Here is an 18,143-nt window from a genome sequence, read left to right as displayed (position 1 = left end):
TGGTTGAGCCCTGAAGCTTTTAGTGTGTGTATTTCACCTCCAAACTTATATTTTGTCCAGGCGTTTCCAAACTGTGTTGTGCCCTAGTTTGTTTCCCACATTATTCAGAAGAGATGGAGAAGCCCACAGAGAGAAGCTTGGCTTGAGGCTACAGAAAACAAATTGCAAAAGGTCTCCACCTCATTCTGTTCTAGAAAATGAAAGAAAGCCAGTATCTTTCCCCTTCTAAGCTCAGCTCCACCCCCCCCCCCCCCCCCCCCCGTCCCCTGAGATTGTTTTGTTTGTGTTGTAGGACAGGACAGTTCATTACAAAGCTAGTGTGCAGGAAACTGGAGGTTCTAGCTCTCTCTTTTATGGGGCCAAGCCTGTTCCCTGTCCAAACCAACCAAGCAAGCTGGGGGGGGGGGTCAGAGTACCACCCAGGGGTTCTTTCCAGTGGAATCACCATCACTGCTTCTTTGCTAATAATTTTCTCCTTACAGAATTTGTCTGGGCACTTGAGGACAAGTTTCCAGTCAACACAAAGACTCAGAGGTTCTTGGCCGTCCTTACACTGCCACTCCCTCACCCCACTCACACTGCATCCAGCCTTAGTTGAGAGGCTCCAGAGAAATGCAGTGGTAGCCATTTGGTTTTCACCAAGCTAAGCAAGAATGAGGGTCTGATGATTTAAATCCAGAGTGAAAACAGGAGCATTGTAAGAAATACTGCAATAAAGAAGGAAGAGGGTTCTCTGCTTGAAAGCCTTTCATGGTGGGGTGACCTCTGGCAGATGATTGATAGGGGTTGTAGCTAGAATCCCCCACTGGCATAAAATATAGTTTCAGTGAACGATATTGAGGCCGAAAGAATGTGGGTCTATGACAGGGTCTCCCTAACAGCTGAGCAAGAGGAGCCAAGCTGACCAGTGCAGAGAGAACCACTGTGAGAGGCCTGGCTCAAGAGAGTCATGACCACAGCACTCGTGTGTGTGTGTGTGTGTGTGTGTGTGTGTGTGTTTATGCATATGTGGACACACATGCTTTAGTGTGTTCTGAAGAACAAATCACACAATTTAAATCTCACTATTCCAGAGTGTTATGTACAGCTATATCCTGTCTAGATATTATCAGGTTTGTTTGGTGATGAGGACCTAGAGCATCTTATTACCAAAAGGGTCTCCATTTGGAATCATATCGAATTCTGATAGAACAGCAATGTTTCAATTACCTGGAAAAAAATGAGTAGGAGTCAAGGATAGATTTGCTACTTGCTGGCAGATAAAGAAGCCATCCTACCTTTCAAACATAAACATTTTGTTGTGCCTAGGGGGAAGGTCTGGATCAAAGCTAACCCTGTTCTATTTCTGTTTCAAAGGTTCTTCTTTCTTGGGATAACCTGTTGGGCCACTTTTCTTTTTGAATTTTTTTTTTTTTTTTTTTTTTTTTTTTTTTTTTGCTTCATTTCTAAATAAACACAAAAGAATAAGAAAAAAAAAAAAAGAACTAAGAAAATGTGAAGATTCATTTAAACTAAGTTCTATGAAGACACCCAGTAGGAGTTATTTCATGAAGTAGCCTACCTACTGGGTAGGTAGCTAACCTTTTCTTTAAGCATAGATGTGCAAAACCGTTTACAGGGTGTGGGCATCAAAATTGAGCATACAGCATTGATGGGAGATGCCATTATGTATATATGTTTCTCATACTGGTTAATAATAGAGCACTGTTGGCCAATAGGAAAGGAAGATAGGAGGGACTAGGAGACAAGGAGGAAATAGGAAGTAGTGAGGAGGAGCCAAGATGGAGAGTCTGGAGAAAGCAGTATGCCGCTGGCTCCCCGGTAAGAGAAATACATAGATCAGCAGAAATGGGTTAATAATTAAGGCAGAGCTAGCCGATAAGAAACAAGTAACCGGGCCAACAGCATTATATCAAATACAGAGTCTGTGTGCATTATTTGGGGCTGGCACGGCGGCGGGACAAGACCAGTGGCGGCAGACGGAAAAACAGTACACCTTACACAGCATATACACTTTGCAGAGTATTGGCAAGAGATCTGATGCCAATGGTACCGTTTACTACATGGCTTTGGCTGTGTTGCTTAACTTGTCTCAATTTCTACTTGTACTGTGTAAACAATACTATTTCTGCTATAGGTTTGTTGGGAGAATTAGCTAGTAATGTACTATAAAATAATTATCACAATTCTGGCTTGAAAATGTCTCTCAATAAATGGCAGCTATTAAAACTGAAACGCTGAACCCACAGAGTCCAAGAGAATTTCACTGCTGAACATCTTGCTGAAATAGACTATATCAACTTTCCAAACTCAGTATTTAAGTGTCATTAAGGTGGCACTATGCAGGGTGATTCTCGGTTTACTAACAAACCATCTTTTTGTATCATTCTGGTTTGTTCTAGTATGGTTTGAAAAGACAAGAATCTTTGCCCCTCTTTGTTTTTGTCCTCAGTTAACATTCTTCCCCCCACCCCACCCCCACATCCAGAATTTTAAGAGTTGAATGTTTTTGGTGGCACTATCCAGGCCCAAAAGTCTCCTTCCTCTCCAGGTCCACAGACTGAACAAAGCAGAAGGAAGGGTGGTCAGGAAGTTATCAGGCCAAGCATGGCTTGGATGTTGCCCATTTTTCTGGGATACCATTGCACTGGGGTCCCAGGGTTGGTGCTATTACAGGATAAACATGCTTTTCACGTGGGTGTAGTTACTCACAAAATAGTCAGGGTGCTGTAATCTCCATTTATGCATGATAGGCTTTTCCTAATAATGTGCATTGGCATTGATTGGGAAGATGGGCTTTTCATAAACAAAAACAAGAGTTTGTTATTCCTCAGCATGCGACTTTGAGGTCCCCTCTTTAGCCCTCACACACAAGGTCTGAGAGGCAGCACAGCCCTCCACATTTCTTTCTTTTAATTTAAGTGGCATTTTCCTTTCCTGTGCCACCTCACCTGTTTCCATTTGGGTGCTTTCTAACAATGGCCCTGAGGCATATGTTTTAAACTGAATTTTCTAAGAAGGCAGTAATAGGTTTGAATAAAAGACCGATGAATACACAATCCAGAGGAGATAGTGAGGTCTAATTATTGAATTCTACCCTTTCGCCCAAAGAATTTGCAATTTATGTATAACTTTTGTCCCATCTGAGAAGCATAACACAACACTAGCTCGTGGTACCACCATTAAAGGAATCACACAATAAATTCAGAGAGGTGGGGTGGGGAAGGCAGAGACCACAAAGGGGGAGGGGCTACCAAAAAGCAGTCCTTTGGCCTTCTGGCCTCCAGCGGAAGAAGCTTATCTCTGGCATTTGTGTGGGTTCCTCTTGAGTCACAGCCAGTCTGTGTCCTCCTAGGAGCTCCATGAGAAGTTCTTTAGCTGTCTCAATGGCACCTGCATACCACATGGTTCTAATCACCAAAGTACTGTTTCAACATTTAGTCTTCAAGGGATGATTTTCCCAGCTTCTGGTGTGCATAAGTGTACAAGTATGTGTGTGTTATTTCTTGTGATATATAATGACTCTCTCTCTCTCTCTCTCTCTGTGTGTGTGTGTGTGTGTGTGTGTATGTATGTGTGTGTGTTATAATGACAGTAGATCTTACAGAGATCTAACCATGGGTGAAAACCAAGACCTTGGAATTGCTTCATCTCATATATTCTGATTGACCCCAGCAATGCCAAGCCCTGATTGTGGTGGCCATGTGGCATTTCATGCATTGACATAATTAGCATTAATATCAATTAAGCCATGGCTGAAAAGCCAGATTGATCAGCTCAGATGTGCATACCATACCACCATCAAACCCTCACTCTTTAAATCACATATGGATAGATGTCAGGGTCTTCCATTATTTCCTCATTATTTTGTCATTAGTTAGTCTTAGTCTCCACCATGGGGTCTGGAGCTCAAAGCAGTCACATGGGACCCCTGCTGAGCTGGAGGTGTGTGAAAGGTCATGGCTAAGGCCCAGAGTCACTCCCATTACCAAGATCTTGTTTCACAAAGCATTTTACCAGTCACTCTGCTTTTCCCTCTTTCCTCTGCCATCAGTATTGTGTAATAACTTCAGGTGTTTTAGGGCATGTGGACCCAATGGGCGGGCAATGTGAAGAAAACTAAGGCATATCCTTCTAGATTAAAAGCATATGTGCATTGACACAGTTCAGTTCCCACCATGGCTGGGCTCCCAGAATCATTGATTTCTGGCCCCAAAACAGGTTGTTCATGAGGAAGACTCTGGCTTAGTTGCTTGGTTCTAACATGAGCTTTTCTCTGATTGCCCTCCATCTCAACCATCAGCAAGCCTTCCAATTACCTCTTCTTCTGGGCTGTAAGCTGTTACAGACCTGTATACAAAACTGACCCTTAGGCTTCCAACTTCTTGGAATCAAGCAGTAAGTATCTCAGTGGCTTAACAAGGCAAGTGTTGGCCTTTGTGTTGCATCTCTGACTGGGAGTTTTTGTAAGACTCTCTATTGTGTGGTAGTGGAGAGAGATTTGTTAATGAATATGTGTTACTATAAGATCGCTGGAATTTAAATAGAATATACCAGAGAAGGCTGTCTTCTGTAGAGCATTGCTTTCTAGCAATTTCTGGACATGTAACTTAAGAACCTTAGGTGGAAGAGAACCTTTGTTTGGTAAGCTTTGTTTATCTTCAGATTCCATGCTTTATGTAACATTCAGATGTGTGGGTCCTGGTAAAAGGCTTTGGTTTAAGGTGCTTCCATCCCAAACAGAACTTGAACTTGAGTGAAATTCTCTGAAGTTCTAAAAAAGACGGATGTAGAGATTCACTTAAATTAAGCTGTGATTTGGGACCCAGATGCACACTCAATTACTAGTAAATGGGAAAACAGTGGCAAGAGAGACGGTCTGGGTGAGTCAGTTGATCAGGGCAAATAGTTTCCAAGCGTTGCCTTCTCCATCGGCAGTCTCAGACAGCTGTTTGTAATCAGAGAGGGATGAATGAAAAAAGCCCCCGGATTAGGAAGGTAGCACATTGTCTGTGAATGTCCTTTGACCCAGCCAGAGGAAAGCAACATTTCATTCAGTCCCTTGCCAGCCATGTCCTACCACATAGCACTCGTGGGACACTCAGACACCAATCCAAATGAGCACCTGTGTCTGACTCTTCTTATCTTCATGTAGCATATTATGAGTCATGAATTGGCAGCCTCCATGAAAGCAAACTCAGTGAGCTCATGCCTTCTCCCCTTGATCTTTGCTATCAACAGTTCCACAAATGTCATTAGATACTATTCACAAACATTTTCCTCCACGTAAAGCTAGGATTTCTGTGTTATGTCTGTGTATCTTGGGGTCTTCTTCCCTCATAGAACAGCTAGAAAATCAGCTATGTATGATTGACAGAACAACTGGCAGTCTTTTGTTGTCAGTTATTGTTAAAAAATGTACATGCATCCAATTCATTTGATATTATCCCCGTAGCTCTATAGGCCTCCTTGAGAAGAGAAATTCAGTATTTGATCTAACTGCACATATCACTTATTCCATCCTAAAAGATTCTAATACAGTTCTGACATGTTAATGGCAAACCCCAATTGTCCCCGTGTTCTTAGGAATGCTCCTTAATTTTTACTGATTTCTTTCAGGGGAAAAATGATAAAAGAGATAGCAGTCATCTAGTAAAGTTAATATAAACATTAATAATTATAAAGCTAACCTTTATGGGGAGCGCTCTATATTCCAGGTGTTAAGTATTGCACACATATGACACCGGAAATACTCTGTAAACATAGTTTTATCACGATTTTTTAAGTAAAAGAGACAAAGATAAGTAACTGCTATAAAGAAACAATAGTCACTACATGTTGCAAGCAAGGTGAACAACAGGTAGAGTGGAAGGCCAGAGTTAACGTTGACAGGAATATCAAGAGATGCAGATGCAGTTATTTACTACACAGGGAAGGCCTCTCTTAAGAAACCATAACCATTGGCTCTCAGACTGAAATGGATATCCTAAAATCTTCACTTTCTAAGAATGGCCTTTGTCTAGCTTGTATGAAGGTTGTTTTTGCTGAGTCATTTTTTTGCACACTCTGGGGTGGTACATCCAGATGGTTCCTCCTTAGTCAGCCCGCTATACAGGATGCCATCAGGGAAACATGAGTTGAGAAGCTGATGTTCCATGGCCATGAGCTCAGTTGGACAACAGATTTCACCTCTCTGGATCTGCCTGGGTGTAAAATGAGACTACTTTCTTCATTAGACTGTTGAGAGGATTAAATAAGATGAAGTGCATGAAGTCACTTAATCTCATTAAGCCATAACTTCCTCACCTACTGAAATAATAATGCACCTGCTTCAGGGGGTTGTGGTGAGAGTTATATGAAATAAAGCTTACAAAATGTTTAACAAAGCAAATTCTGGATAGGAGAGAAAGATATTTTGTGTCCTCTATTAACCTGAGATAAATGAGACCCTGACTCCCTTCTCTGGTTTCAAACTTTGGATTAACATTTGTCTTACTTGTACCTGTTTATGATTATATTTATATTTTAGTAGCCTTCCATTGTAAGTAGCTATTGACCCACTTTTCAGTATCTTTTCTATTTGACTCCACGTTTTGCATATCACTGGACAGTTGGAGCTAAGATTTTATTAATGAGGATTAATGATACAGAAAAGTTGGGAAAGGGGAAAAAATTCCGAATGCAACACAGAAATCCTGTCTCTTCCGCTCCCCACCACCCAAGCCCTGTCTCTCACCTAGGCTCATGGGACTCAAATTCCTATTTCTATTTTTAAAAAGGTGGGGAGAAATGGGAATTCTGAGAGTGTTTGCAAGCTACTTTCATCTTTAAGGCAATCTAAAATTCACTTTCAATATTAGGTATGAGAGAAATTTTCTCAAAGTCGACAGACTAATTTAATTCTGACAAGACTTTTCAGGCTAAATTGCAAAGTAATTTAGGATCTCCTTTCAAAGAAAATGCACATATAATTCACACACAGACACACACACACACACACACACACACACACACACACACACACACACCTTTTTAACCACTTTTAAACTTAAGAGTTCTTTGTGCCACCTTGAAGTTGGGATTTAATGGACCAGAGTCACTCAGGAAACTGTCAAGGGTGAGATTCTGTGCTGAACTTTCTGGTTTAGGTCCTGTTCCCAGTCTGTTGCTTACAAAATCATGGCACCCTCACTGCATCCTTTGAGAGATGGATTGGTCATTCCTGGCTATGGCAGCCTTTCCAGAAGTTGTGTGCCCTGCCTCCTTCCCTGACAGATACGGAGGAAGACAGAAAATAAGTCTGTGACCCTTCAGTGAGCAGTTTCCAGGCAGCACCACCTTATCAGCCCTCAAGCACATGAGTTTCCTCCATAGTGCCCTGGCTAGAAATTCTTTTGTTCTGTTTAAGCATCTCCAACTTCAGTGACCTCAAGGCTCTTTTGTAGAGTCCATGCCATCTTCATTTAGTTCTAAGAATCGGGATGTTTTGAATGCACTATAACCTTAAATATCTTCCAGTGATATTTCACTGTTGGACTTTATTTTCCCTACTAGATACATGAGACCAGGCATTTCTCCACGGGGCCTCCGAGCCCCCCTCTGCACTGTCATCTTTCAAATGCTTGCTGCAGCTGCTCCTCTGAAACACATTTATCCTTTAGTCTCCTGTGCGTTCCTTGGTCTTCCTCCTCACTGCCCGCCATTGTCTTTCCTGGGATCTTGTTCAGGCATTAGCCTCCAGCTGCTAAGGACGGATCTGGTTGCTTCAGTCTTTGGCTGTACTGTGATGTCAGCTTGCCAATTGTCTGACTTCCTCCAATGTTTCTGTGAATATTCTGAACACCTTTCTTCTACGTCCAAGCTCTTCAGTGCCTGCCCTTGTACCCCTAGAGGGAAACCCTAGCACTAGCTTGAAAGGCTCCCAAAGAGTCAGTTACATCTGCACTCCAGCCCTGCCTCCCACCCTTCACACACTCCTCCCACCATTCCTTCTTGGCCTCCTTTGACCCTCCATGGATACTCTGCCTCAGAGTCCAGGAGGTTCTTTCCACCTCATTTCCCCTACAGTCATCTTCAGGCAGCCTTTCTGTGCAGCGCGCACGCACACACACACACACACACACACACACACACACACACACACACATTCAAGCACGCACGCAGGCACGCACGCACACACTCCATCACATCCTCCCTTCTAATCAGGCCCCCTGAGTTTCAGTTTAGCAACTGTCATTTCTTCATGTATTTGTTTACTTAGCTGTATTTATGTTGTCTTCTCCACTGCAGTATAAAAACAGGTGTGTTTTGTCCCTGTTGTATCCCCAATGCTTGGAACAATGTCTGCACACAGTAGGGGCAATGGATATTTGTTGGTGGAATGAATCACTTTGGCTTGCAACTGTGTTGCTCACAGTATGGCTGTGACACAACAACTTCTGCTTCTCACAGAATCATCCTTGTCTTTTTCTCTCATGGTCCACATTAGAATGACAAGATGATATTTGTCAAGGGCCTGGAAAATCATTCTCTGGCTATGAATTTGAGCACTTAGCAAGCAATCATTAAATAATACTTCAAAACCTGAAAGAGTTAATTAATGAGCCTCCCCTGGTACAGCCCTCGGCAAGGCCCCTTAGCCCTTGAGAAGGTGAAACTCTATGCTTCTAACTCATGCTCAGCGAACTTCTGGCCAAGACCTCTTATTATTTAGACAGCTCTTCTAACCTCCCAGGGTGCCTGGAATGCCCCCAATTCTTGAAGCCATTATGTTTTACAGCAGGTTCTCTTGATAGAACTTCATCAGCCTTTGGCAGAACATAAGCCCGAATAATGGGCAGGCAGACGCCAGAATGAATTCCAGTGTGTACACACAATTCTTGGCCCCATAAAAATCAATTCCTTATTCATAATTAAGCAAGTTCCCTGGGAGAGGGCACGTTGATATAGTTATTAAAAGATAAATAATAGATAAGGATCCACTTGTTTCTTGTTCTGTTCATCTTTCTTTTCTTAGTACAAAGAGCTTTAAACACAAACTATCACTGTAATTAATTCTTTTCTCCTGCCTGATCCCCTCCTGTGACATACAAGCCCAACAAAATGGAACAGTGTCTAAGAAAGTTCATTGCCATTCTGGGCTGTATTGCTCTTTTTAAAATGTGTTCCAAAGAGCAGAATGAAAACCCGACCCTAGATGGGGAGAAAATAAACTGCAAGCACCTGACATTAAATAACACAAGTCATAGAGTGCTTATCCCAGGAGCCTTTTCTGGTTTTCAGATTGGGGTAGGGCCTCAATTGCAAATGTAGAAAGGCTGCACCAGGGATCCATAGAAGAGGAGCCCATACCTGCTGACTGCCTAATTCAAGGAACCAGCCAATGCTATGGGTTGGGTAGGATGGAGATGTCCTCAGAGAGTTGTAGTATTAAGACATGATGCTGCTACCCCTCCTCATAGAAATACTTCCTCACCATTCAACCATGTGGAAGGGGATTCCCTGAATCTCTAGACAGCTGGAACTGCCAATTCATCCTCAAAGGGATAGAGCTAAGTCCCCCTCCAAGCAGTATCAAAGGAGGGAATTCTTGGTTATAGATCCTCAGAGTTGGGGCACAAGCACATAGAGACGGGTGCCCTTTCTGGCCTATAGAATTAATAAAACAGGAACCAGTTGGAGCAGAACCTAGAGGCTTGCTGGTTTGATGTATTTGGTGAGCAGGTGAGATCAGCTAGCAAGCACTGTTTCTTGGCCTAGGGAACGTCTCAAAAGAACCTTCTGAGGCCAAGAAGCCACTAATTCAAGCCATGAGCATAAACAGGAATATGTACAGCTGGAAAAGATAACAAAGGTTGAACTGGCAGCAGAGAAGGAGCTCCCAACAGCATATCAGCTGGGGTCTCTAGGATAATGATTCAATAGGAAGCAGTGTGAGACCAGAGCGTGTCTCTAAAAGAACAAGAGCCAGGCACACCCTCTGGCACCCAGCATCTCAGGGTACCAGCAGGGGAGAACCTCACTACTTCTCATCCCTTCCAGGAACAACCTGGTGCCCTCTCTAGACCTTTCTGTGTAGAGAAGAGGAATCCTGTTTGAAGGTGGAGGTTTAAAGCTGGATTTAACCAAGTTTTAATCAAGAAAAGTCACTGACTAATGAAGTTTGACCAAGACTTTGTGCTTACCCAGCACAAAGGGGAATTCCGTGTAGCATAAGTAGAGTGGTTTTAGGTGGGGAAAGCCATTTCATATTTATGTCATGACTAATCAAGAACTCTTGTCAATGAACTGGTGCCAATAGATTGAATTTCTTTGTTAGAGATTAAAGATTTGCAGAAAAAAATGGAAGGTTCTTTTAATTATTTTTGGCTATAGTAATAATTTTCAGATTCTTTTAATGATTAAAGTCATAGAAATTCTAAAGGGGATACAGTATGTTCACTTAATACTTAGTATAAGCTTTCGGGTGATGTCAACTTAATGTAGCAAAGGAAGTGAGAGTAACAAAGGAAGAAGAAACTTCTAAAGAGTCGCTTGAGTTGCAAGAGGACCATGCAGGGTACAGTGTGGCTACACAGCTGCTTGGAACCTGAGGCCATTACATGGCCAGGTAGTTCCTATAAGTGCAGTGATGTATTTTAGGGGCTGCAGTGAAGAATATCAAGAGCGAAAGCTGAGAGGCTTGACTTAGTTATGAAATTTGCAAAATGGTGACTCAGTAGGGTCTGGAACGGAAAGGTGGTCAAAGTCTTGGGAGGGACCAGTGAGATCATACATTCCTTACTGTGTGTATTCTCGCTGTCACTCAGTCACTTTCTCCTCTTCCTTTCTTTTACTTTTAGCTCCCCTCCTCACTGCCTCCTTCTGCACCATGAACTCACTATCCCAGAATGATCTGTTCTAGATCCTTTGTATGCACCAACGATCCCTGCCCCTCTGAGGTCAAGAGCAGGGGAGAGGCAGCAAAGACTTGGTTCCATACAGGTGAAAGTTTTCATGGGACATCTGTTTTGAAACCCTTCCTTCAGAACAAAACCAAGGTCGAAGAGAGAAAAGGAAAGAGACACAGACAAAAATAGAAAAAAAGAAATTTATCATTTCAAGAAGGAAGATTTCCCTAAAAATTATTATCTAGTTCCTTCCAGACACCAGATGCCATTTTAAGAGCTTTAAAATGTTGATGCATTTAATTGTCATAGCAACCCTATGTGGTGGGTACTATTATAATTTTATAGAAATGGGAATACAAATAGTTTAAGTAATTTGATCAAGGTCACACAGCCAATGAGACAGAGCCAAGATTTATTTCAAATTCAGATACTCAATTCTCCCTATGCCGCCAAGCCTTTTCATTTGAAGACCATTGTGTTATAGGCATAAAAAAAATCAGTTATTGAGAAATAGAAGACAGAATCTTAGTGGTTCCTGTGAATCTTAAGTGGTACACTGAAAAATGAAGACCTGTATTAATATTGTTTCTTCAAGTTACAATACTTCATTTATTTCAAATTTCTTCAGTAGAAGGACCTGTGCACATTTATTTCCCAGTTTCTGCTGAGCAGTCATTTCTTGAATGGGCTAAATCGATAACCTAAACTTATTTTCAACTTATGAGATGAATATTTAAACACCACTGGGTATTCTGGTCATAATATCTTCAAAGCTATTAGTTCCATCCGCCTCAAAACTCTAGTGACTATAACCACCTGTACCAGTCTGGGCTATCCACAATACCTCTTTGGCATTCTGAAGGATAGCCATTGGACAGGTTAAGAGAGAGTCTACTTCTTTTTCCCTTTCCTTGTCCTTCCAACTTTTTACCCATCACAATTGGCACTGGTCGAGTCACAAGAGCTGAAGTTGCTTGAACTCTGCACGTGCTACCTAAATCCTGGGCTGTTTCCAGCTTCTAAACCTAGTTGCGGTACCCAATACAGAGGTTTGGTGTCATGACTGGAAACCAGAGCCCAAAGAGATGCCTTTTCAGGAGCAAGAATCTAGAGGACCAATTCTCAGGAACCATGCAGTATAGAGAAAGCACCTCTCTGGGGACAAATAGCGTTTGCAGTCTTGCTCTTTCCTGTGTATTTCTCTTCGCTCCCGCCTCATTCTTCCCCAGGAGCCAGGTGCCCTTGCTGATGAGTTTCATCTTCAATAGAGTTTTGTGACCTTCTTCTCCCTGGGGAGATCCCTGCCCAGCCTGTCATGGCATGCTCCTTAATGCAGTTAATCAAGAACTCTGTGATGAACGCGTCACCCTTTGAGATACACTGCTATGGTGTCTTGTCCCTTTAAATCCACTTGACTAGCTCCTTGCTAACAACCTCAATCTTAGAGTGACAGGAAGCCAACCATGCTCCACCTGTCCACACTCAGAACTATAACTTGCTTCAAATTAGAACTCTGCTATCTGCCAGAGTTCTTGTGGGAGTTCTTAGCAAAATGATGATGATAATGGAGATAAGCAGTTTTCATTGGGTCTTCGAGTGTATATTACAAACACTTATTGAATAACCCTGGAATTGACAACATCTATATAGGAGTTTTACATTTGCTTCATAAACTCACAGTTATGGAGGGATACTATCATCTCTATTGACCATGTGATGAAACTGAATCTGAGTATGACGACTGGCCCCAGGTCCTCCAACCAAGAGGTGCCAAACTGTGACATGAGTAACAAGGCACAAGAGTGATTCTCAGAGCTGGGATGAGAACTCCTTTACTACCCACAGCATGGCTACATCTACTCAATGCCTAATAAAAATAGAAATCTCACAACTCTTTATAAGAGTTGACTAGCTTTTTCAGGACTCTTTCGTTTCTTTCTTCCTCCCCCCCTTGCTCTCTCTTTCTCTCTCTTTCTTCATGCCTAATATCATTCCATCATCTTTAGCATAGACTTCCATAGGCCAAGCACTAGGCTGTGTCATAGACATATGCATAACCCTAAGTGAAGCCTCCTAACAAAGCTTAACGAGTAGGTGAGGTTTTGAACACAGCTTTGAACACAGGTTTTCTTAAGAAAGCTCAGGTGTTGCCCACTGCAGCATCACTCACCTCTGATCTAAGCAAAGGCTCTGGTTCCGCAGAAACTACTGCCCAAAGTGAATATAACAAACACCACTCAACTATTTTCATGTGAGTTCTTGTTTTCTTCCAAGGATTAGTTTCGTTGTTGTTGTTGTTGTTTATTTGTTTTGTTTTTAATAAAGGAGAAATAAAATGTTCACATCATGAACTGACTGGCTGTGTGATTCTGATTTCTCTTTTCTTCCAGCTACTTTACTTTAGTAAGTAGGGAGGGAGGGAGTAGGGGAGGAGGACCCACAATTGATCTTGTTTATCTCACACAAATAAGAGTAAACAAAATTATAATGTAGGCATAAGATAGTGAATGTTGTATAAATGATCATCCTTTACATGGGACCACAGGCTCTGAGCAATGCTGTGTTACCCATCTCTCCCACTCCACATGGCTTCCTGTACATAACCATGCAGGAGTTATGCCTTGAAGGTTCCTTGAACTCACCTACCTCAATGCCTTTCTTTATACTCCCTTCACTGCCCAGAATAGTCTCTCCCCAACACTGTCTGTTGACTCGACATCAAATACCATTTCCTTTATTCTAACATAGTGTTTCCTCTTTTGCACCACTAAAAGTTTTATAGCTCTTACATCACATTCAGCACTGTGCTTGTCATCCATTTCTTAGGATTTTCTGCTTAGAGGCGGTTTCCATGTACCAGCTCCAGCTGACATTTGTTGAATCTGATTTTGTTTCCATTCTGTGCGCTTCTCCACCTGTATGTAATATGTCACCAAGCATGTAGCAGGCACCCAGTGATTATAACCTGGGAGGACTTGTGACCAACAGATTCAATAGACTAACTCCCTGGACCAAGGGTTATTATGCCTTTCTCTTATAGTAAGACAAACATCGTGGAGAAGCACATGAAGGAGAGCAAACACAGGTTCTATCTTGTTTGGTGAATAGAAATAGAACATGTCCCAAAGAGCATACTTTAAAATCAATGGGCCCAGCAAGATGAGTTGGGGTCACACAGGGAACTCTTTGTTAATGTACACTTTCTTACATATGTTATAAAAATATATTTAGCATATCAACCTTAAGTTTTTATACAATACTATAAAGCTTTTATACCTGGATAACAACAGTGAAACTGGTCTGAGGAAAAGCAGTTCATAAATAATGGTGTAAGGTGTCACAGACTGTCACTATGGATACCAGGAGCCCCCAAAAATAACATTTGCAGGGAGATGGAGGTGGGGTGAAGAGGTACCAGCTCCAAGGGTCAGATTCACCGGTTCAGCCTCCAGAACTTTATTTACAAATTACTGTAAATATTAATGAACTGAAAATACTTTAACCCAAAAGAAAGGAAAGGATTCTCCCTTTCTTGTCTCTTCACAGAAATGAAGAAATGTACCCATGGATGTTAAGGTGAAGTCAGGCTTCCCCAGCTCCAGCACCAGGCTTCCATCATCCCTGGGATTTAATTCCTTTCCAGGGCTTGGCAATTATAAATACTCAAAGGTGTGCTTGCCTCTCTGCTTTCCTGAAAGCCTAGCACTCCACAGCAGGAGGAGCACCTCAATGATGGCCAGTCTCACATCCACTTCAGGGCTTCCCTTACCACCATTCATGTCCCTTCTCCAATTAAAGAGATCAAAGGAGAAGTGTTCATCCTGCGTGGGGGCTTTAAAGGCATCCATAGAAACCCAAAAAACATTTAGAAGCACTGCCTCTCCTACATTCTTCCTGGGGGAGCCATTCCTCCTCCCATCTCCTACCTAGTATCTAGAGGCCGAGAACCAGGGCAGGGTCAGCAGGCTATAACCATCCTGGCATGAAGACTCGGTTACATTCTGTATAATCCTGTATAAACTCAGTCACCGTGTCTGGTGTGTGTGTGTGTGTGTGTGTGTGTGTGTGTGTGTGTGTTTTGTTCTGTTTTTTTCTCCACACAGCTATGAACTCCTTTCCAGAATTCACTGCCAAATCCTTAATTCCCCCCCCCCCACTGACTAATTTTAAGGACTCCATGTTAAAAATAAAAGTATAAAAAATTCTAAAGCCTAACTTTGTTAGTCTCCCTAAACCCAATCAGCTCATTTTAATGCTATACTATGAAGAGTTTGTAGTATCTAATATGGGATACACCTTGTCCTTCTCATTAGCACTGTGGGATTTGAAGACTCCATTAAAAAATCAAATACAGCATCCTCAGAAATATCTGTGTAAGCTAAGAGTGATGGTTCACGCCTACAGTCCCATTTGAGAGGCAGATACAGGAAGATTTCTATAAGTTGGGGACAGACCCAACTTTTAAAAGAAAGAAATTAAACAAACAATCTGTTGGTGGGTTGCATTTCTCTGGGGAGATCTGTCTGCTGGCACAGGAACAAGATGTGAGAAATGACTTTGGGTGTCTTCTGGTCTTTATTTGGGGGGGGGGGAGAGGGCTTTGCCTGTCCGGGGAGTTAACACTTCAGGGTTCTGCACACCACCAGGGCTCTTTTTTTCCACGGGGTTACACTGGAGAGAGAGATGCTTTGTGGCTCATGACAAGATCATGGCAGGATATTTTGTACATGTTGTGATTTGTATCGCCCATTTGTGCACAGGCCATAAAAGTGCACTTTTTATCAGGAACATTTGTGAATATATAACAGCACTGAAGACATATGGCCACTAAATAATTCACAGTTATCTATCTTCTCAGCAGATTCCATGTACACCTACCATGTTTTAATGCCTAGTTTGCTCAGAAACAATATTCTTTACGACTCTCCCAGTATGAAAATGTTTACTGACTGGCAGTAGTATATGAATACTATGGGAATGGCCTAGAAGACAAGGAACACTTGCTTCTTACTCTACCTCTCCTTTCCCCACTCACTAGCACCCAGTCTCACTGGGAAGTGTGCCTCTCCCAGAAGGTAGTGCGCAATTCCAACTGCCAATGACTAAGCTACTGTCTTCTCTTTTCAGCTCTATATCCATCTACAGTCCCAAGGAGAATCCCAATGCGTTTGACACTGCTGCATTCTTCCAGTCCGTGGGGAATTTCCTGGGGATCTTCGCTGGCTCCTTTGCAATGGGCTCCGCGTATGCAGTCGTCACAGCACTGATATCCTTTGTCCTTGCGTAGAAGCTGGGGACATTTCAGAGCAGCCACTGTGCATGGACTGTTTCTAGGGCTGAAAGACCTCCTCAGCAGTGTGTGGTGAGATCAGTTTGAGTCACATACATCACTGCTGAATCCATCCCAACTCTGGGTGATACCATGAGGCATTGGACCAGTACTAGCAGTTGAGGGGACCTGGTCTTCCCTGCCCATGGTCAAGTCTCCTACTGTTGCCGGAGCTTTCTCTTAGCCTAAGGAAAGTTGTGAGCGTACGACACCAGAACTGACTCCATGAAGGTGAAAAGAAATAACTGGAGATCCAAGGTCTGAAATAGAATAGCATCAACTAAAGAGGGTAAAGTTAGCATGCTGTACTGTCAGCCACTGGCTGATAGGGTAGGACAATGACCAATAGGGGTTTAAAAAGCTTCACAATTGTCTTGTGGGAGGGAATGAAGAAACAATGGTTGCTATGTGTGGCTTTCTATTATAACTTAATCATTAGGTGGAGACATGGCAGAGGTCACATGCTGCCTGGACTAGAGTAGTCATAATGATGATGGGAACACTGAAGGATGTACCAGGGCCTTCCCAGGCAACTCTTCATTTGAATTCACTATAGGATGCCATTAATACCCTCTCTTTACACAGAAGGTAAAGGAGGTAAGGGACTTCCCATACTAACTCTTGGTCCCAAAACAGTAATAATGAGCATTGTGACAAGAATACCCATTATAATTTCGTGGGAACTTTGCCACACCACCACCACCCTGAGCATTTTTTTTTAAAAGTCTCAGAGACTTGTACAAGGATACAGGAAGGTAGACCCTGTTATTACTCTAGTTGTAGAGCTGAATAATCTTGAACAATTAAAGCAAAGCAAATGGACTGTGGCCATAAAGCCAGGGTGCTTCAGAGCTGGGATTCAAAACCAGACTTTTCACCCTGCCAGCACAGACAAGGTGGAAAAGTTGAAATCAGACCTCCCATTAGGCTGGTGTGAGCAGGATGAGTGGACACAGAAGTGAGCAGGCTGATGAGGAAAGAGAACAGTCCTGGAGGCTAGAAATCTGCCAGAGGTTAGGTCACATCTGGAAGAAAGAGCACGAGGTGATGAGACGTGGCAATGGAAGGTACTCCACCACAGTGCCGGGGTCAATTGTGTGGTACTTGGTGGCTCTATAGACAGGCTGTAGAGGAGCAGGTGCACATAGCCATCTCTCCACCCTATCCTGGACATTGTGTATACACTGAGGTAGTCTATTCAGGTCAGGTCCTCAAGTTCTAGACTTGGACTTCAATTCAGACCTAATGACTTCCTGGAGAAAGATAAAGGAAAGGGCCTTCTATAGCCTACCTAGATATATAACCAAACAAGTGGAAGCCTTCCCTTCATAACAAACAAAAAAAGATTAGGAGAGCAAAGCTGATGAGAAGCAAAGCCTTCCTCCTGAGTAACAAAGGGGGATGTTGGGAAGGACCTCAGTTCCTCCCATAAAGAATCACATTCAGATCATTCATGATATATTTTCAGGAAGGACGTTTTACCAAAAGAAGTTAACCTGAACCACGAACAGAAAAGTGGACATAGCCCTCACTCAGTGATGTTCTGAGTATGTCATTCTGTACAAGGACATGTAGCAATGACCAGATAAGGCCATCATCCCATCTTCCCCCAGGGACTCAGAGCCACTCAGTGGTTTAGATATAAGACTGAGCAGAGAGTGCATTTTGAATCCTGCCATTCTGACTCTTGGTATTCTGACTTTCTAAAACTTAACAAATCACTTTTCACACACTTTCATTATTTCACTCTCCAAATTAAGGGAATATGTATTATTCTTACTGCCAATTCGCATAAAACAGAGGTGGGGACCAGTAATACACTGCTCAGAAGCCACATACCTAGTGATGGACAAGCCAAGGACTGAACACAAATATTCCATCCTAGAGATCAAAGGTCATGCTTTCCCCTCCATAACATGCACTAT

General features: G+C 42.6%; 1 protein-coding gene across 1 annotated transcript in view; it reads left to right on the top strand.

The window, feature by feature from the left end:
* Window positions 1-18,143, top strand: part of Slc9a9 (solute carrier family 9 member A9) — a 521,392-nt gene that overhangs the window by 219,259 nt on the left and 283,990 nt on the right. Inside the window, exon 7 of the mRNA XM_051207129.1 lies at window positions 16,017-16,155. Within this exon, the coding sequence (XP_051063086.1) occupies window positions 16,017-16,155 (139 nt within the window). The remainder of the gene's footprint in view (window positions 1-16,016; window positions 16,156-18,143) is intronic.

The sequence above is a fragment of the Phodopus roborovskii genome, unplaced genomic scaffold (genome assembly GCF_943737965.1).
Source record: "Phodopus roborovskii unplaced genomic scaffold, PHOROB, whole genome shotgun sequence".
NCBI lineage: Eukaryota > Metazoa > Chordata > Mammalia > Rodentia > Cricetidae > Phodopus > Phodopus roborovskii.
The sequence above is the reverse complement of the archived record's forward strand: the minus strand, read 5'-3'. Positions and strand labels throughout refer to the sequence as shown.